This window comes from Candoia aspera, chromosome 4 (assembly GCF_035149785.1).
Source record: "Candoia aspera isolate rCanAsp1 chromosome 4, rCanAsp1.hap2, whole genome shotgun sequence".
Lineage (NCBI taxonomy): Eukaryota > Metazoa > Chordata > Lepidosauria > Squamata > Boidae > Candoia > Candoia aspera.
The window spans coordinates 103,052,324-103,073,429 of NC_086156.1; the positions used below are offsets into that span (position 1 = coordinate 103,052,324).

The window sequence follows — 21,106 nt, forward strand, 5'->3', positions numbered from 1 at the left end:
GTTGGGCAATTCTTAACATTAAATATGTATTTTCTACCATCGGCTCCTATTCTTTTTGTTCTGATTGTTTGCAAATTCTCTAATTTCTAAAACAAAGAGACCACAATATAAATATTGACCAAATGGGCAGTTCCCAAGGAGGAAGCGGAAAGCTCCACTGAAAATAAAAATTCTATGTAAAATCGAGGGATCAAATGGTAGCCTTGGACAGGAAGGGGCAGCACAGAAGTGGTGTTTGCATAAAGTACTAAGCATGGATTGCTTTAACCTTGGTTGGTTGGTTGGCTTTGGTAATGTGGTGGGCCAGTCCAGCCTTCGTGGTTAGTTTATGGATCTGTCTTTCACACAAACCCTGAAAACTGAGAAAACCAAATGAACTGTGGTAAATTTACCTTGGGTGTACCATGCAAATTGTATCAAAAGTTGACAGTAGAAAACTAAGGGAGGAAAGATTATTGTTGGGTTCAGAGATAAGGAAGGGACAGTTATCGGCATTTGGGTGGAGGATCAAGAGTCTGAGGAAGAAATGAGTGCAAGAGATGAAATCCTGGAGAAGAGGGATAGAGGAAGCCACGGGTGCAAAAATTCCAGGGTAGTGGAATCCGCATTGAGAGTCTGTGGATGAAAGGGGACAACACTTGGCAGGCTGAGCAACCACTGATGAAAGCAGGTAAAGGTAAAGTTTCCCTTGACATGAAGTCCAGTCATGTCCAACTCTAGGGGGCGGTGCTCATCTCCGTTTCAAAGCCGAAGAGCTGGCGTTTGTCCATAGACACTTCCGCAGTCATGTGGCCAGCATGACTACACGGAACACCGTTACCTGCCCGCCGAAGCGGTACCTATTAATCTACTCACATTTGCATGTTTTCGAACTGCTAGGTTGGCAGGAGCTGGGACTAGCAACGGAAGCTCACCCTGTCACGCGGATTCGAACCGCCGACCTTCCAATCGGCAAGCTCAACAGCTCAGCGGTTTAACTCGCAGCGCCACCGCATCCCTTTGATGAAAGCAACAAGAGGGAAAATGAGGCAAACAAGAAGAAAGACTGGGACACAGACTGAGTTGAATGAAGTAGGTATGGAGTCCGTGGTGCTCTCTGAGCCTTGTTGTTTTCTTGCAGACGTTTCATTGCCAGGCTAGGCAACATCTCCAGTGCGAAGAGGGAGTGGGCCTTGCTCTCCAAGTGAAGCAAGGCCCTCTCCCTCTTCGCACTGAAGATGTTGCCTAGCCTGGCAATGAAACATCTGCAAGAAAACAACAAGGCTCAGAGAGCACCATGGACTCCACAGTTCAACCCTCAGCTACAAATATTCGCTTCGATTGAAGTAGGTATTTTGGGGCCTCAGATCCCATTTCTCCTAACTGACCCCTCTCTCCTCTTCTGTATCTTGGCCCAAAGAGCTGCTGGTGTCACCTGTTCCCATCCCAAGGAGGCCGTTTCAGTTCTTGAACATTCCAGGAGTTCCCAAGCTTTGTGTTGCCTGTCAAATGACACACACAGAGGACTGACTCAACGTCTGTCAGGAAGCAAGAGGAAAATTAAAGTTTTCCTGTCCCACTGCACGTGAGTTGGATTTGTTGGCGGCAGCTATTAAGCCTCAGGGAACAAGAAGCAAAGGGTGTCTCTTCCAGCAATCCTAGCCACTAATGTTCTCAGGCAAGCTTACCAGCCCATCTGGGTGAGACTATGGCCTTCAGAAAGTGTGTGCTATGTTTCGCTATACAGGTGCAAAGGAGATTTGTGTTTAAGAGCTGGGAAATGTGGGTGGCTCAGGTGTGTTGCCTTCTGGAGAAAGCCCATAACCAAATCAGAAAGTAGGTCTTGGAGAATCCACTGTCGGCCCAAACTTCCATACAAGGTTGTTCTGATGGCCATTTCCATGATGGTGAGCCCTCTTCCCTGCTTCTGATGCCATTTCTCAAAGTCTCCTATCATTTGGGAGGAGACCTTCCCCTTTGAAGGCTATTCTATGGTCTACATCAGTTGCTTTGATGCGGAGAAAATAAGACTGCTTGCCCCAAATTATTTTAAAGTCCATTCTCCATGAACGGATGGAGTGTGACAGTTCTGTCTTTTGGTTCGACCCACATTTGGGGTTACAGAGAGGCCATAATGAAAAGTTTGCAGATTCATAATGTTTTCTGAATTTTCTAACCAGCAACAGTGAGGATTCAGATCCCTGCTTAGCTGTGAAAATATTGGGGTGATCTTTGGCTGTCAGTCCGTTGCATCAAATCTTTCTCATAGGATTATTGGGAAGATAAAGTAGGAAGGGGAAGTTCTGTGTATATCACTCTGAGCTCTTGCTAGGAAGAGTGGGATAGAAATATAATAAAATTGGAGAGATTTAGATCCTTGTTTCTCAACTTTTTTTTCCCCTGTATCCCCCTTCTACCTTTGTTTTTTTCCTATGGCCTCCCTATACAGGTCCCATTACTGGATATGGACTTGGGACAGTAACTGGTGTGTTTTCTGGCATCAACAAGATAGTATTTGCAGTATAATACACTTTGCTTTTCTGTGGCCCCCTCGGCACATGCTGTGGACCAGGTTACATGTTTTTCACCTGTGGCCTCCTTGAAATATCCTAGGATCCCCAGGGACCATATGGTCCCTAGCTGAGAACCGCTGATGTAGATGACATCCTATTGGAAGCAAAGATTTATCTTTTAGAAAGTAGATGTTGGAGGTCATACATTTCTGGAAGTCACACCATCTTTGTTGTGGGGGCCTTGCTATGAATAGTGAATGGGATGGGATATTTACAAAAGCATTCTCTTTAAACATCTTAATGGTTAAGAGTTGTTCAACATTATAATAGATTTCCTTTTTTTTCTGGAAGCATTTAAACAGAGGCCAGAAATCTGTCTGCCCTCACTTAAGCTATTAAACCATGTGAAAGGGAGGGAGGGAGGGAGGGAGGGAGAGAGAGGGAGAGAGGGAGAGAGAGAGAGAGAGAGAGAGAGATGATGTGCCATCAAGTCATTGTCAACTCTTAGCGAACACATAGAGTTTTCTCCATGATGATCTGTCCCTAACCTGGTCTTTCAGGTGCCACTCTGAGTCCGCCCACCTTGCTGCTGGTCGTCCTCTTCTTCTCTTTCCTTCTATGTTTCCCAGAATTAGAGCCTTCTCCAGAGAGATGGATCTTTGCATAATGTGTCCAAAGTAGGACAATTTGAGCCTGGCCATTTGTGCCTTGAGTGAGAACTCTGGGTTGATTTGTCCAATGAGCCATTTGTTTGTTTTCTTGGCTGTCCATGGTATTCTGAGGAGTCTCCTCCAACATCAAAGTTCAAAAGCATCAATACTCTTCCTGTCTTGCTTCCCTAAAGTCCTACTTTTGCTTCCATAGAGTGTCAAAGGGAAGACCATGGCTCGCACAATCCTGATCTTGTAGGGATAGTCACATCATATTTAAATATCTTTTCCAAGGCCTTCATAGCTGCTCTAGTCTGCTGCATATTTCTCAACCACTTGTTCCTTTACTGTTGATAGTTGACCCTAATAGGCAGAAGCTATCCACCACTTTGATATCGTAATTGCCGACAGACAGACAGACAGACAGATATAACACAAGCTGAGAACAGAAAGCAAAATGTTGGACTTCTCTGTTGAGGTCTGTAAAATTCCACCAGCCCTTCAGAGGCTGCCCTTGATACATGATGGAGTTTCATGATGGAGAACTGAGCCATTCCCTCAATTCGGAATGCCAGCTGGGAGGCAGAGCTACTGGAAAGGGACTGCCTAAATTTTCTCAAGCAAGGCTGACATTTCAGACTTGCCTATCTGGGAGGAAAAGGCCAAAGAACATAAAACTTCCATTATCTTCTTAGTCGGACGGTACAATTTGATTCAATTGTTTGTCAGACTGAAGCTTCAAAGGAGTCTCTGTTTTAAATGAGGTGTGAATAAATTTATCTTCCTACTTTTTGGGTGAATCCAGTATTTACCTGCTGACTCTTGCAGAAAACTGCTTGTCCGCTCTCCACTTCTTGACATAAAGGGGTCACTGCCATACAACCTTTTCCAGATTAAAGCCAAAGCCCATGCAAATCCAGTTTTCTAATGCAAACGTAACTCTTTTGACTTGAGATCAATGCATTTATCTCAGGTCTTGATCTTGACCAAGAGTAACATTTTTTCCCCCTAAGGGGTCACTGAAAACTGGTTTTGCAAGATCAGAAGCAGAACTGAGTTTCTTGCCCAAGGAATATACCTTTGAGGGAGAATAATTTGGGATATTAATTACTACAGCTGGTAGTTTCTCTGGCTGTTTTGCTCACTAAATGTTATATACCTGCCTATGGTATGTGAAAGATCAAGTAGAAAATACAAAACACTGGAATTTCCGTCTCAGTGGCTTTCAAAAAACAAAGGACCTTGCAGAGAGCTGATTTGTAACAAGTAGAGGATTAAATGAAAGGGTATCTGCATGGTTCCCCCCTCCCATTTATTCCCCCCCCCCAATTCTTTGGCTGTCTTGTAGTCAGTCAGTCACCCTTTTCCAAGCAGTATAATTTTCCAAGGTAGGTTAAGGCTGAAAGATCCAACCTGGATCCCCCTAGATTGACTCTAATATTCAGACAACTTCCTTGTAAGAGATGGATAAATCAAAATGAAGAAACCCGAGTTATTATATTTATATCCTGGGTTTCCTTCGAGCTGCTCAGGGCGTGTATTTTTTTTCTTTACAGCAGGCTTATGGAGCATTCTGGGCAGAGATAAATGACTACTCCAAGCTGACTTAAAAGTGATCACGGTGAAGAATTTAAATCTGGATGGCTGGGCTTAGTTGATTTTTTTTTCTGCTGCCACACTTCTGCTTGTCGATGTCATTTTGAACCTCCACCTCACCCTTGTGTAACCCGAGAGCGCACCTGCTTTGCCACGATCCCCCTTACTCAGCCCTTAGTCACAAAGGGAATTGATGGAATGCACGAGGTTAATGCGGTGACATCCTTGGTGTTGTTACATAATCCTAATTAGTTTTGAGTTCCCCGACAGCCGGAAATCCACCATTACAGAACACTGTGGCCTTTAATTGAGTAATTGATGAATTATATGGCATTTTATTAAGCTTGAAGGATGGAAACCAGTACTTATATGAGAATATCTGTTCTCAGCCCTCAAATGCAGTTATCTTCAGGGCAAGAGCAGGCAGACTTACAAGAGGGTGTGTGTGCATGTGCATACCAGGGGATAGGATGTTGCCTCAAACAAGAATTACACCTTGGGGGAAGGGGCTGGTCCAACCCCAAATAAGTTACACCGTCTCTTATTTGCCATTTGTGCCAAATTTTACGTCCACTCATCTTTCCTATCCCACCTGTACGGCCCAGTTTAACCTCCAACTCCTTCCAAGCTGTATTTTAGCTTAACAAATTTGCGCAGTAAGGAAGGGGTGAAACAGGTTATCTGGTAATTTGGAAATGAGCCACAATCTGAAGTCCTTGGTAGGTTAGACTGTGCCTGAAAGGGCCCCACTATTTATCTGACACACACCCAAATACTTGGTATAAAGGCATTTTACTCTAAGTAACAGGGAAATGACTTTAAGACCTGGTTCCGCCACCTAGCATGGGGATCTGATAGATGTATGCAGCCCTGGGGCTGGTTGGTGGCTTGAATATGCTCTTCTTAAAGTTTTTGTAATTTTTTTTTACTTGTAAGCAGCCTAGAGTCACTTATTCAGTGAGATGGGCGATGTGTAAATTTCAGGCAGGCAGGCAGGCTTGACTTGGACCAGCTGGATGTAAGTTGGTTCTTGACCTAGTGTAAAGATGATTCAGAGGGATCCTTGGGAAGGATTTTAATATGGGGCTAGTTGATCCAACAGGGCTGCAAGACTGAAAAGGATTACTGAAGGTCTTAGTGATCAGAAACAGGATGAAACGAAATTCTCAAGATGATTACAAGCGTTGTCTCAAGCTAACATATGCATATAGAAATCTAGTGTATCAGGGATAAAGGTAATAGAAAACTAGCACTGCAAGGGCAAGTACTACTAAGCGAAGGGATTATTTGGTCTAGAATACTCAACTGCACCACCTATAATTATACCGGCAATCTAAAGCCATCATCTTCCCACTGGTGCAGGTGTAGAATGGGCACCACTGATTGATGCTGCTGTACAACTCAAAAACTTACTGATCGCAGAATAATTATGAGAAACAAGAGGGCTTCAACTAGTTACCTTCAGGTATCAGCTACTACTATTTGCGTTGGTTCCTTGCTGTTGTTTTATCTCAAAAGGACACAAAAGTCAGGTTGCTCAGCCATGCAGGCAAAAAATGACATAGAAATCTTAAGACACTGGATTTAAGTCACTGCATTTGTTGTTGCTGCTCCCTATTACGGAAAATCTAAGAGGCCAGGCCTTCGTATTAATGAAATTAGGGATAGTGATGCTTAGTAGAGTTAACATAAAGAAGTATTTCCTTATAAAATCAGGCAGTGCTAGAGAACCTAGGCAATCGGAGTTATCTTTAAGTAAACAGTTTATTTTTAATTTCATTGGTTTTTTTATCTATTTTCTGTGTCTTTTTTAATTGATTTTTTAAATCTCACAATGAGATTTATCTGCCCAGAGCATCTAGGATAGAGCAGAAAACAAAGTGCATACATACACAGTAATCCTGTAGAGGTTAATATCCCAGCAAGCTTGATTCTTGCTGAGAATTTTGGAATTGAAATTGAGACGTCTGGAAGCTGGGAAACTACCAGCAATACCTATTCTGTTTTTTTCACTGATAACTTGACTCAGAAGAAAATCTGGATTCTTTTTCCCTCTTAGTTTTTAGAGCCCGCTATTGTCTTTTGCCTCCAGACTTACCGTAAAACGCTTGCATCCTTGTACAGGCATTTGTTTATATACAAATATAGATGTGCACACACCTCATTCCCTAGCTGCCTGTATTTTTACACCATCAGCACAAAGATGGGGGATTATTTGTACACCCACCCCACCACCTGTTTTTATCTGCATGCAGAAAATGTCTGCACAGGTTACCGTCTGTGTTTGCATTGCAACACATAAAAAAGGCCCGTGAGGCCGGCTTTTGCATTCAATACAGGTAGTCCTCGTTTAAGCAACTCCCTCGTACAGCAACCATTCAGTTAAGACAGTGAAAAAATAACTTTGTGACAAATCCTCACATTTACGACCTTCACAGGACTCAAAGCAAAGGAAAACTAAGTAAGATCATAAGCGGTTGTGGTTTTCACTTAGTGACCGTTTCACTTAATGACCAAGTTGCTCATCCCAATTGTGGTTGCTGAACAAGGACTACCTGTACTTCATAGAACTTTCAGTGATGCAAGTAGAACAGCAACATCAGAATCCTAGTATGTTCCTTGTATCCTTATACATACATGAGATTTTTTGAAACCTCACCGATAACCGTCAGCATTTCTACATTAGTTTTTACTCAAAACATTTATTAAAATGTTTTACAGGAAAAATGTATACTGAGAATAACTAACTATAAGCCTGGGAGTCTCCTGGTTCTAAATTTAAAACCATCTCATTGGCGTAGTATTTCCTGAATGAGTTAAGACCAATACAATTATTTTCAGAATTGACTGAAAACATCTTTATTATTCAACTCTATGCCCGCCCCCACCTTGCCATTACAACCACACAACTAAAATATATTTTTGTAATCTGGGATTACTCAAAGTACAGCCAACAAAAAATAGACAGGCATACAAAGTCTGTACACGAACTCAACATGGGGTGCACAATTTGCAATGAAGTTGGACATCATACAAGATAAAAAAAGTTTATAAATTCACATGGTCTGGGATCTTATACAGGCTTAATAAGGTCTCTCACGACGGTCTTGTCTGTGGTCCCCTCTGGAAAGAGAAGAAAAGTTTAAATTTAAAACTTATAGTTTAAAGTAGTAATTACTAGCAATAGTTAGCAATACTCTAAAGGTAAGCTACTATGGGTGACACTGGTAGGAGTGAAAAGCGCAAGATGCAGATTCTTTACTCAGGGGCAGGAATATGGGATCATCTACCCATCTCAGTTGTAAAAATAATTTTTTACCTAGAGTCCATTTTTCCTGGTCCAAAGTTGCCTCTGTCTCCACCTCTTCCACCCCGGAATCCGCCTCGGTCCCCACCCCTGCCTCCACGGAAACCGCCTCTGTCGAAGCCTCCCCGTCCCCGTCGTTCTTCACCGAATCCACCTCCTGAGAAAAGAATACATTACTAATCTAAAAACACAACTCGCATTTTCCTCCCACGTTCAGGCCTTTACATGAAAAGGGCAAGCTCTGTGTTTCACTCTGAAAACGAAACAATCTCAGCAGAAGACGGCTCCGCGTCTGTCCTTCCTCAGTCCAAAGCAAGCAGGGAGTCTCGCTCCCGCAAACGATGCTTCTCTCGGAGTAAGAACACGAGTGCCGTTGATGAATTCTCCAATACTCACCCATGTGTGGTCCCCCAGGTCCGTCTGGTTTGGGAGCTTTGCACTGATTGCATTCATTGCGCCATGAAAAATTCATGTTCTCGCACGTCCTACGGTAGGTGTAATGGGGAGAAGGAAAGCCATCGCAAATCAAATACATTCACAGCTCACTGCCGCGTGCTGCTTCCCTGCCACCCGAATTGTTAGAAACGCTCCTTACGGGTTGGGGCACTTCCAGTCTCCAGCACGCTGCTGGCCACCTCCACCACTGGGGAAACCGCCCCGGTTGCCTCCACCGGAACCACTGTTGCTGCCGCCTCCGCCACCGCCACCAAATCCACCGCGGCCCATTGGTCCTGAAGGAAATTCAAGGCAGCGACTAAGAACGAATGTTTTCTTGCCAATATTTACTGTCTCACCCGCTAGGACGGTGTTTTTCAACCTCAGCAACGTGAAGATGTGTGGACTTCACGCATCTTCAACTTGCTGGGGTTGAGAAACATGGCACCGTAAGGTTTTTCCATCTGTTTTATCCCCGTGTTCTACAACAGAATTTGGCTCTTTCGCTTTCAGTCACTGTGCTGTGCCGAAGAGCCAATTCCTGCTCTTCTGCTAAAATAGGGCGATAACACATAGCACGGCAGGAGGATGGATAAGCAGATGAGCCGTTCCTTTTCAACCACAGCAAAGATGATGCCACCCACCTCCTCTCCCGCCACGGCCTCTTCCTCCACGGCCGTTCCCCCCTCCTCGGTTGAAGTCTGCTCTCCGGGTGGCAAATGAAACTTTGATCGGGTTGCCAGAGAACTCTTTCCCTACAGAATTGGAAAAAAAACATTTTTGTCCATTGCTGTTTTCATTGCCGCCACTTTTTATTCCACTTAAAATTTAAATTCCAACGGCAAAGAGACAGTTCCTACCCGCCACTCTGAACCCAGCCACACAAATTCCCAGCAATAAAAATGCTCCAAACCAGAGACCCACCATCAAACCAATCAATGGCAGCCTTTGCAGATGGGGGATCATCAAAAGAAACCGTGGCTTCTCCTTTCAGTTTTCCCGTCTCACGGTCTGTGTACAGATTAATCATAGGCTGTCCTGTTTTCTTGTTCATCTAAAAAGACGCACATCAAATGACATTCTGACCAAATCAAGTTTATGTACTTTCGTATTATCTACTTATACAATTATTTAGGGACAGTGTTTGTTTGCTGCTCATTTCAGAGAGACTGTCACCCATCTCAAACGTAAGATTCCGGGCAGCTTACAACATTAAAACAATAAAACCTTAAAACCCACAGCAGTTGACAATTACTGTATAAACAACAAACAGCAATCAAGGCGACCAGGAGATGGGCTCCCTCGGGCATCTGGGGCCCCAGGCCTGAGCAGAGCCACATCTTCAGGGACTTTTTTTTGTCTGCTTGTTGCTACGTGAACTTTGCCTCTGAAGTATAAAAACGTTAACTAGCTTTTAGATGGAAGACACGTGGCAGGACAATTAAAAGCATCTGAAAAGGTGTGGGAGCCTACCCATTTCTTGCTTCAAGGGCAACACAAATTTTGCCATTATATGCAATTCACAAACTAGGTGGTCCTCTGAATTGCCCACTACCACATTTTGCTAAATGGATCCTCAGTAGCCGTTTACCTTGATGAGGCCTATCTGCTTGAAGTATTCTGAAACCGACTCAATGGTTACATTTTCACCAAGTCCTTGGACAAAGATGGTGTTATTGTCAGAATTATCCTGCTCGCCAGCTGCAAAACAAGAATTAAGACTTTTAAACAAAAAGCCCCAGACGTTAGTACCATACAATTCTGGGCTGTACAAGTTTTAGACTCTGTATTCCATTTTGTCAATGTGAGCAGACATTTCTCTTCAGTTAAATATTACAAACCTTCAATCCTGCATTATCATCTTAAAGAGTTCATTTCTTGTACAACTCAAGTCTGCGTTTTTAACACAACTGAAGTTAGCTAGTTTAGCAGCGGTTTCCTGTTCACAAGAATCCAGGAGAGGTCAAAAGGCAGATTTGAGAATGCCATCAATGTCTCAAGCTATCCTGTTCACTGATCTTGAGCTACTCTTCCTTAAGACAGAACGGTCCTGCTGAATTCAAAGCTTTGCCTTGATTATGAAGTGGAATGGATATAAAACCAGTCAAGCAACCACTTACCAGAATCATGACGTGATCCTTGGTCCCGTGGTCCTTTTTCACATGAAAACAAGGAAGGAAAGATTCAGTTAGAGAGAGGGTGGACTTCCACTTTTTTTCACATCACCATCATGACCACATTAGAAACAGGCCAGTGTTGAACATATGCAGCCTCACAATTAGAATGTAAGAAAACATACCCGCCCAGTCAGAAGCGCTCCGTGTCTTAATGACAAGATTATTTATTGCATAACCAGTTTAAACACTCTTTCCGCCGGGTCATACTGAACCTAATTTTTGCAGCTTTGGAGGGAGGAGCATGGCCTCCAGACACACACTCAAAACAGCATGGGACAGCCACCCTGAGGAATCTATTTTTCCACTTCATAGCATATATTAGTCACTGCTACCCAGAGTCTTTTATTGACCCTTGATCAGTTTTTTAAAATCTCCAGCACCACGAGGCCTGTAGCAGAATACTGCAACCTATTCCATTTCATTTGCTTGAACACAAGATCTATGTGTTAAGTATACACCACCTTATACCACAGTACACATTTTGAATAAGCCCTTTTACAAGATTAGATCTTTAGTTTTGATAACCCATCAGGTTCTTTACTTGCATCAACCGTTCTATTAACATTCTATACACAGATTAAAAAAAAACGTTTTGACACCTTTCAGCACATCCAATCTTAAATTATTTTTGAAAGCGTATGCCCAACACTGGTCTCAAATGCATTAAACAATCCTATGCAGACCATTTTAAAATTTTTGTGCCAAGCCTTTTTCAGCAAACCCTATGGGAACGTTCCTTAAAACCAATTATTTTAGTTTGGTACATTCAAGTTTGAAAAAAAAAAAAAAAAGACCACCTTTTATGAAACTTCATGATATTAAAACCAAACTCTCTTAAAATAAAAGCCCATGAAAACATTTATTTGTCAAAGAGCTCTTAAGAGTTTCATACAGACAAAATTATACATTCCAGTTTGAAGGGAGCGGTCCCTCGCATATTCTTTCCTGTACCGTAGTTTTTTAAACAAGGTAACATAAACCTTCATTTTTCCATGTTTCTTCAGGACTGCATGCACTTCCATTAACGCTTTTTAACCCAACATTTGCCTGTGTGTTTTTAACAAGGGACAACACACAAGTCCAACATTTATGAAGTGAATTTTTCCACGTGTTCTCCCACAAAACACAAGTCTAGGTTTCATTTTTTTCCAGTCTTGTTGCATAACATACAACCAAAATGTACTGTATTGGCCCGAAGAACTTGGCCGAGTAGAAAACCCAGAACGTGGAAATCAACACCACAGATGCAACCGACCATTTTGGCCTATGTGCCACAACAGGGAGTGCTCCCATAGGTTTTTATCTGATAAACGGTGGCTTTTCATTTCTTTGGCATACAAACAGAGTCTCCGAAAAATAATATAATAGAAATACACTTTTGCAGTTCAAGTTTTTGAACTCTTTGGACTTACCACCAAATTTATTGAAGCCACCACCTCGCTCACCACCGCTGAGGAGATAAGTTAGAAGATAATGATGCTTTTTCCATGGCTAAAAAGGTTTGTTGCTAGACACTACACCATATCCATTAAGATGCTGGCCAACACTTATGTTTGATTCTTCCTGAAGATCTAAAGACAACCTGCTCCACCTTTTCCTTGCCTCAGCATTTTTTAAATAGTCAAGCATGACACCCTTGAGAAGGTTTGCAATTGCTAACGTTTAGTCAAATCTTGCTTCCGGTCTTGAACCGTTACATGTGGCGTCGTGATGCAGCTTTTGAGACCAAGATGTTTTCCTTGTAGCTGTTCTAGTCTTGGCATGACTGGTGAACCAAGCTCGTTTTTAAAATATTGTATACCGTGCACACTGTATTTCTAGTTCACTTTTCTCAAATTATTGTTTTTGCAAAGCTTTTTGTTGTATACAATCCTACATGCAGAAATCTGCTTTGAAAGCATGTAAAACCCATTCTCTCATCAGAATACTCATAATATTAAATTACTCAGCTCTAAAAACTGCATTATCTGCCTGCCATTAAGATCTCTCTCCCTTCCTCAGACCCTTAACTAACATGTGGAAGGTGGAGATTTGATTAAAGTTCATTGACTTTCACACCTGTGGCACACAAAATGCAGAATTTGTTAACAGAGCAGGTATTGTTAACAGAGCAACAACTTTTCATAAGCAAACAACCCTTCAGCTACCCACATCTATACTCACCTCTCTACTGTCTTGTCTCCCCCAGTCAGAAGCCCATGTGGTCAATGTTGCTTAGCAATCATTGTTTTTCAAATACCGACTTTAGTCACCCCTCCATAAAAAAGGAGGCAGTACAAGTACCCAGGAGCAGTTGGAGGATACTGCATGGTTGCACGTAAACCAGAAGTACAAGAAATCCAGCAGTTATGCGAGTAAACATGAACGCATCCGTTTAAACCTAATTTGACATCCATTATATGGCTAAACCATAGCATTAACCCCAAGGAAAGCTGGCTTACAATTTGCACAGAAGCATGTTGCTGAAGACAATCATAGGAGCCTCAATTTGCTGTCAGCATATAAACCATGCCCCTTCCGTGTCCCTCATTAGGTTTACACTGGGGTGGAGTTGAAAGATAATCCTATCATCAATCTCCTTTCTGCAAAATTGTAGTATTGTATTTTGTAGTATGAGAATCTTCTACATACTTGTACAGATCTGTAACATGGGTCATAGAGGACCACAATTCACCTTTGAGGAACAGGACTGATACTCGTATCAAGTGCACCTTGAGGTTGTAAACAAATCCAAGTAGGATTACAAGATGAAAATGCCGTATTTCACCCCATGCACAAACTTGTTACTGCAATGACTTATGTGTCAGAAAGTATTTTAACTCCTTCACATGCAGGTAACAGAATACCTGTTGACAGCCATTAAGAATTTGCCCCATACAGAGAACGTATCAGTTGTATACAAGGTGGTTCTCCCAGCCTTATTCACCAAAACTTGAGTTTTAGTTTTTCACACTTTGCACCCTCCCAGAAACGGTTAGCTTTTTCAAGTACTAAGAAAAAATAAATTTAAAAAAACCCACTCCCTCTCCCACAACAACTGAGGAGACACCTACCCCATGCCGCCTCCACGGCCACCTCTGCTGCCACCTCTACCGCCACTCCGGTCAAAGCCACCTCTACCGTATCCACCGCTGCCGCCGCCTCCACTGCCTCTGCCACGGCTGCGGTCCTGCTGACCGCCATATCCGCCTTGATCCTGGCTGCCATAGCCGCCTCCACTGCCACTCCCACTCATGGAGGACTGATCCTGGCCATAGCCACCAGCTGGAGGATTTTTAAAAAAAGAAAAAGGAACCCTAGGTTACAAAACATGAGCTTTGGCTTCTGGCAATAAGAAAACGGGGATAGGAAGGGTAAAAACCTTGCCCACCCGGGGACCAGACACCACATTCTGTAGACTCCCCTTTGCCAAACGCAGACCGAGATCGCGGGCCCGAGGACAATGGGCTGAAAAGGACACAATACTCACCACCGCCGCCGCCACCTCCTCCTCCTCCGCTGCTGCTGCCGCTGCCGTACTGGCTCTGCTGGCCGTAGCTCTGAGGTGGGTTGTAGGAAGGCTGCTGCCCGTAAGAGCTCTGCTGCTGGCTGCCGTAGCTCGACTGCTGGCCATAGCCTCCGCTCTGGGGCTGCCCGTAACTGGACGTTTGGGAACTGGTGCCGTAACTGCAGATTTCACGAAAGAGTAAGCGTAAACAATACCATTCTAGCTTCATCCGAAAGTATTCCCATTAAAACGGTCCTATTCTGTTAGGATTCTTTGGGGCTCGCATCTCCAAGCCCATCCCGCAACACTGGACAGAAGAGATCAGGAGTCGGCCCCTGCGCTGGCCTTTACCTTCCGGTGCTGGAGCTGGCTGGCTGCTGAGAATAGCTGGGATAAGAGGATTGCTGTCCGTAGGATGACTGCGAAGTTTGACTGCTGCCGTATCCTGTCGATGAGCCATAAGCTTGTGGTGTCGACTGAGTGCCGTACCCAGCTGTTAGGTTAAAAAAAAAAGGGGGGGGTGAGGGAGCAGCAATAAATCAGCATCAAATCTAACAGATGTCACACCAACGGCTGCAAGGAATCAGAGTTCCCACCATTACTTATAGCTTTGAATTAAAGCTCTGCAATACTTTGTATTTGGTTCAGAAGGCATGTTTGGAACATGCAGGAGCATGCAACATGCCTCCTGTCTGAGCCCCATTAAAGCAGAGGTATCTGTTTCCAAGACCACACGGCTACAGCAGCCTCCCAACAGTAGCCGTACCATCCTGGAGAACGATATGGTTGCTTTAACAAATCAGATGGGTGCTGCATTTGCTTCTAAAGCATTGCAAAGCCCCAACACTGATGTTTTTATGAACAGATACTACTGGCAAGTTAGGAAATACAAAAGGTTTCACAGTCTTACAAACAGTCATTTTTCTAATCCCAAATCATCAAGCTCTATAATTTTAGTTAATGATCAAAGAAATTCCAATAGTATTATCAAACACTATCAGGATGATACACAAGAGCACCACTTTCATACTTTTGCCTCTACAAAGCACATCTGTATCTTGCCGCTGACCAATGTCACAGAACTCACTTGGAAAAGCCAGAATAACCCATTCCCCAGCTCAGCTGATCTCTCATGTTTTCCTATGTAGTTATGAAGTTCAGAAACAAGATATGAAACGGCACTCACAGCCCTGCGTCTGGCCATAAGACGAGCTGTAACTACTTTGGCCATATCCAGAAGTATCCGCCGATTGCCCATAACCACCGTAACTCTGCTGCCCATACGGCTGGCTGGTTTGTTGAGAATAACCCTGCGTGGGTGGAGCTGGGTAGGCCCCATAACTAATGAGAAAGGAGGAGGAATAAAAATCAGCCAAGAAAGGACCTTATTTCCACAATGAACTCCCAGACTGTATTTTTGCCTTTCACTGTATGTCTAGTGTATTCCAATTAAATTACAGGAGTGGCAGGTGTCTGTTTCCAAGATGGCTGATAACCCCAAAATGTGGGAATAGTAAACACTGAAAACTTACTGGAAATACTTGGAAATAAGCAATATATTAAACCCCTTCCACTTTAAAAGACAGCTTTAACATTAAGTTCTCTATTGTTGGAACAAATTATAGGTCAAGGAATACTTTTATAACTTTCCAACAGGCCTTGGAAATTTGAGCTTTACAGGGATAATCCCGTTGTCCATTTGCATTTGGAAACTGAATGAACATTCCAGAATAAATGAAATTCTAATCAATATTCTCTGGGGACAAATAAGAATTTTTTACAACGATACACACTATTCTAATGCTCTTGATACATCTTGAATTGCATTCCAGTTTACAGTTAAGATTGTTCATTTAAGCAACTTTCTGTACTTTAACCCATAACAGGAAAGGTAACAGTTCTAGACATATTATTTCTATGGAATTATGGTTATTAGTACAATTTAAGGGCAAGCCAAGACCCAAGTCTGATTTTGTGGATCAGTTCTCTGGACAAATCAGTGCCTCAACGTCTTTGCATTTTTACAGAAAAAACTAACATTGCCTTATTTCAAAATTACAGAAACAATGAACACATGATATACGCAAACACGTTACTCATGCACAGAAGAAGAATTCCAGTGTCATTTACCTCTGTGTTGCTGACTGGCTATAATCTGCAAGAGAATTGGGAAAAAAAAGCCACTTTAAAAAGGATCCACTGAACAACTTTTGAGAATCTAACACAAGGGAAGACAACCTATGGCTTCCCAGATTCTGCCTGACTATATCTCCCAGAATCCCAAAGAATCAAGGCCAACAGATGCTAGGAGTTTTACTTCAATTTCTGGGATGCCCCAAGTTGCACAGCCTTGGCCATAGCTCTGTACAAAAAACTGGAAATGTTTTGCAGACTGTGGCTGCCATGCGCTCCTCAGAGTAGATACGTTCATTTGCCCAAAACCTGTACCCCAGTTCTGGCACACAGATGTTACTCAGATGAACATCTGTGTGCCAACTTGGCAAGAGATCTGCAGAACGTGACAATAAAATACAGGTAGTCCTCACTTAATGACCATTCATTTAGTGACAGTTCAGATTTACAATAGTGCTGAAAAACCCAACCTACAACCGGTGCTCATACTTACGACCGTCGCAGCATCCCTGCGGTCACATGATCACAATCTGGGCACTTGGCAACAGGTTCTCATTTATGACTGTTGCAACATCCTGTGGTCACACGATTGGCATTTTTGACTTTTTTTTTTTAAATCCCGCCTTTATTTTTTTTTATAACTAACTCAAGGCGGCGAACATGCCTAATGCTCCTTCCCCCACCTATTTTCCCCACAACAGCAACCCTGTGAGGCAAGTTGGGCTGAGAGAGAGGGACTGGCCCAAGGGCACCCAACCGGCTTCATGCCTAAGGTGGGGCTAGAACTCTCAGTCTCCTTGTTTCTAGCCCAGCACCTTAACCACTACTTTCTGAATGGCTTCTGGCAAGCAAAATCAACGGAGAACTGTGTGATTTGCTTAATGACTGCCTCAAAAAGGTCATAAAATTGGGTCTGATTTGCTTAATAACGCTTCGCTTAGCAACCAAAATTCTGGTCTCAATTGTGGTTGTTAAGCAAGGACTACCTGTATGTGTCACACATCAAATGCTACCCCTTATGTACAACACAAATGTGAAAGAGCAGAGCTTGCACTGTAAGACCACATTTCACTCTGATGTGGCTGGGGATGCTTCTGGTGCTTGGTTGAATCAGATTTACAAAATTCTTTCTTGGCAAAGTTGAAGAATCCTTTCAGCCCCGGAAGAGAAGCAGCTGACAGTTAAGAAGTTTGAGGGAAGGAACAACTATCCTGGGACAGCAGGCAATTTTGAAGCTGTAGTTCTCCCTGTGCAAAGGCCCCTTTTTTTTAAACCATCCAACAGCCCATGGCAATAATAAACAAGCCAATAGTAAATACAACGAAAAAAAGGCTGTGCTGTCAGAATGAGTGACAGCTCCAGAGATGTAGTCGTCGTCCACCTACCCATGAAGAACTAGTTAAGGCTCAAATTACGCGTTTAATTACACTTAAATGTGCCCGGAGGGGAGCGTGAGGAACTAAGACCGAGCCCAGCTGCTCCTTTAAGGCCCAGCAGCGAAGAGAAGCGGGGAGGAGCGCGCGCGCTCTCCGCGAACCAGCAGCCGTTGGGCGCGCGTGGGCGACCAGGCATAGACGAAGAGGCAGGGCAGGAGACGCAACCGCAGAGGAAGAACCCGGATGTTACACTGCGACAAAAATTGGCCTCAACGCGCACGCGCCGACGGCCCACGCAGCCTCGCGGCTCGTCCAGATGCAAAAGCGCATGCGTGCTCGCAGTCGCTGGGTTCAGATGATCTTCCCCCCGGTTTTTCAAAGTTCCGTCTTGCGCATGCGTGATTGTCCCTGTCCCTCGGAAACCCCGTCTCTCTCTCTCCGCCCCCCCTCCCCGTTCCTGGGTCTCACGCTTTCATAAAATGGCCGCAGCGAATTGCGCAGTTAAGGCTGATAGGGATACGCGAGCGGCGAGCCCTCCCTGCGCTGCCAGGGAGGCGCGATTCGCCCAACCTCCCCTCCCCGGCAGGAGCACCCGCATCTTCTCTCTTGCTCCATTAACCTCCATGATTCAGGAACAGACCCAAAGCCTCCAATCAAAAGCTCTGACCGCCCCATCCATTTGTAAAGGGGGGCGGCTTGTCGCTCTCCTTCCGCGCCCGCTCCCCAAATTCGACGGGACCGAGCCGCGACTCCGACTCCCCGCCTGGCCGACGCCTCGTCTCTGGACCGCCCTGCGCGCTCGCCGAGCCCCGCCTCAACGGAGGCCCTGAAATCTTCCCCGCAGATTTCTCTGGCAGCCCCCAAAAGCAGCGGGGACGGAAGGGCGAAGCGCCCTGTCTCCTCCCGGGTCCTCGTCAAGCCACGTCCGCCTTCCTCTTTCCTGATCCCTCCAGCGTGAGTTCCTCCCTCCCGCAATGGATCCCCCTGGTTTGGCACCCTGCGGTAAACCCCATCCACGGAAGCCAACCTGCCCCAATTCCCCCGTCGCTCATTCCCTGTGACCACGAGGACTAGCAACTCCTGCTGAAATTAAGCTAAGCCCCCGCGCCCCTCGTGCAGCGGTTCGAGGGCCCGGCATCCCCTTCGTAGTCTTTCCGGGAAGCTGACCGAATCTTCCCTGCCCTTCTCACCGTTGGATGCCATCGCTGCAACGTCCCGGCAACCTTCTTCGCGCTGCCTTCACCGCCTGTCCTGCCCGCTCCCTTCGCGGCAAATATACCTCCCCCTCCCCTTTCCTTCGGGCTACACCATCTCAGATGGCAGGGGTGACCGGAGGAGTCTTCCGAATGAGGCCGATTGCCCTTCGTTCTAGAAAGGCACTCTCTCGTTCGCTAACGATGTGTGCAATCCTCCAACCGACGTTTCTCTATTTGGAAATTAGCTTTACTCCGCGGAAGAGATTTAGAAAGCCACACTGCTCCCCCGCACAATTGAAATGGGGTCAGTCCAACCTGCTGGGTGGGATGAGATCACGGCGGCAGCCTGGGCGCAACCATAGGAGGAAGCGGGGGGGGTGAGGAGAAATCAGGGAGCGGAGCCTTTCTTCTGGGCCTCTGTTGGGGGAGCGGGGGTGGCGTCTCTTTTGCAAGGCGCAAAGAGAGTTTCCTCTGGATTGAATGTCAGAGGAATCTGGAGTCATTTAAAGCCTAGCCGATTTACTGGCCTGCAGGGGGTAGCACACTTGGGGACGAGCCCTGAGCTGTGCCGGGGATCCAGCATCGGTCCCTTCGAGGAGAGCAGGGGCGCCGATGAAAGGCACTGCTGCGCTTCAGCCCCGTCGCCTTCGGGGGAAAGGAGTTCTGGCCGAGTGGGCCACCCTTGCTCGCCTCCTGCCTGGGGCAGTTTTGCACCCTCGGCTTCTGAGATGGGCTCCGAAACTGCAGCTGGCGCTAGGGCAAAACCTGTCAGCTCAGCCCCCGATCTTGCTAAGCCTGTCCCTGGGAGGCCAGGATACATCACTTCAGGGGCTCCCAGTTGGTCTCCCATCTCCTGAAAGTGGCTGCTTTGGGCTAGAAAGCCATTAATCCGGTTGAGATCAGATTGTCTTCCATATAAGCGTGACCACAATGTGTGATCAGCGCTGGAGGTTTGTGAGTCCTTGGAGCAGGCAGGGCCTTCTGGTGGTGGCCCCTGGTTGTGCAGCTCCTCAAGGAAGGTGATTTATTAGGCAATTTATTGCACATGGGCAACAAATGCTATTTTACGCATTTTGGCTTTTCACCCTCTTTTTCTCATTCTGTAACTATAATCCTAGGATTGTATTTCATTTTGATGATGACATTCAAGCAGTATTTGTATCGCATGTTAGTGTAGCGGCCTGTTTTACTGAGAGTGTGATTCAGAGATATATGCATTATTACTATTTTTTCATTAGATCCCACATTTGAACCAATGAAATGGGTGGACTTCCACAACTGTTAAGGCTGCTGTGAAATAAGCTAATATAAAACAGCCCCTTTTGTTGACAGATTATACATCCCTATCCTGCCTTTTGTTCAAAATCCCCAATTGACTCCCAACCTTCACAGAAGCCTGCAGGCTGGGGCATTCAGTAAAACAAAAGGAAAAGGGAGGGATGCAGCGAAGGAAAGGAAGTTTTTCATCTTTTGTCATTTTGGGCAGCTGGTCTTATTGGACACTTGAAGAATTCACCTAGCCTAAAGAAAATCTGCATGTTTTCATTGCATCAATGTTAGTGTGGATGTTTAATATTCTGATTGATTGTAACCCTCCTCCGTCAAAAATGAGTGGATGTAATTCTCTCTGGCAGTCGCAATTCTCCAGTTTTGCTCCCTCGTATTTCTCCCATGATTTTCCAAAGACTCAGAATCAGGAACTGCAGGCTTCTCTCCCCGCTTCGCTGGAATGGTTTCTCCCAGGAACAAGACTTTCCCTGTCTCTGTCCCGAAAACCAGATCAAGCCAGTTTTGAGGCCCGCCCTGCCAATTTATGAATGGCCTGGAGCGTTGGCATGGTAACCCTGGAAATTAGGCCAACAGCCCGGGGGGGGGGGAAGGGCTTTGCCTTATTGGGAAGCGAGTCAAGCGGAATGTCTGCAGGCCCTGGGCAGGATCGCCCTTGCTGACTCTGCCACCGCACGTGGCCATTCTCCCTGCGGCAGAAACCCACAGGCCAAGGGTCTCCAGGCATGGAAATGCAGCCTGGGAGAAAGCTCTACCTGTGAATAGTGGCCTGCTGTTCAACTGATCGAGATCTGGAGTTTCTGATCCCTATTTTTGAATTGTTGTTGCACGTCTAAGCTGTGGATGTCAAGGGTGAAAGGGGCAGATGTGGCTGTTTCTCTGTGAGAAAAAAGAAGAGTTTGATTAAGCTTCCGGCCTCTTCCTAATGGAAACAAATAGAGCGACTGACAAGCTGATATGCCAGGCAGAT

General features: G+C 45.0%; 1 protein-coding gene across 2 annotated transcripts; it reads right to left on the minus strand.

Moving 5' to 3' along the window:
* Positions 1-7,581: 7,581 nt before the first annotated feature.
* FUS (FUS RNA binding protein) lies at positions 7,582-18,959 on the minus strand. Of its 2 annotated transcripts, none has more exons than XM_063301406.1 (15): positions 18,844-18,959; positions 16,275-16,299; positions 15,331-15,485; positions 14,496-14,637; positions 14,130-14,323; positions 13,711-13,921; positions 12,070-12,107; positions 10,601-10,633; positions 10,072-10,181; positions 9,405-9,534; positions 9,125-9,235; positions 8,641-8,776; positions 8,442-8,530; positions 8,058-8,202; positions 7,582-7,861 (listed from the first exon to the last, which is right to left on the minus strand). In XM_063301406.1, the coding sequence occupies exons 1-15, from the start codon at positions 18,854-18,856 to the stop codon at positions 7,822-7,824; spliced, it is 1,572 nt and encodes a 523-aa protein (XP_063157476.1). In that variant the 5' UTR covers positions 18,857-18,959; the 3' UTR covers positions 7,582-7,821. The 2 variants fall into 2 exon arrangements, with proteins under 2 accessions (XP_063157476.1, XP_063157475.1); XM_063301405.1 differs by having other exon boundaries at positions 14,127-14,323.
* Between the last annotated feature and the right edge of the window lie 2,147 nt (positions 18,960-21,106).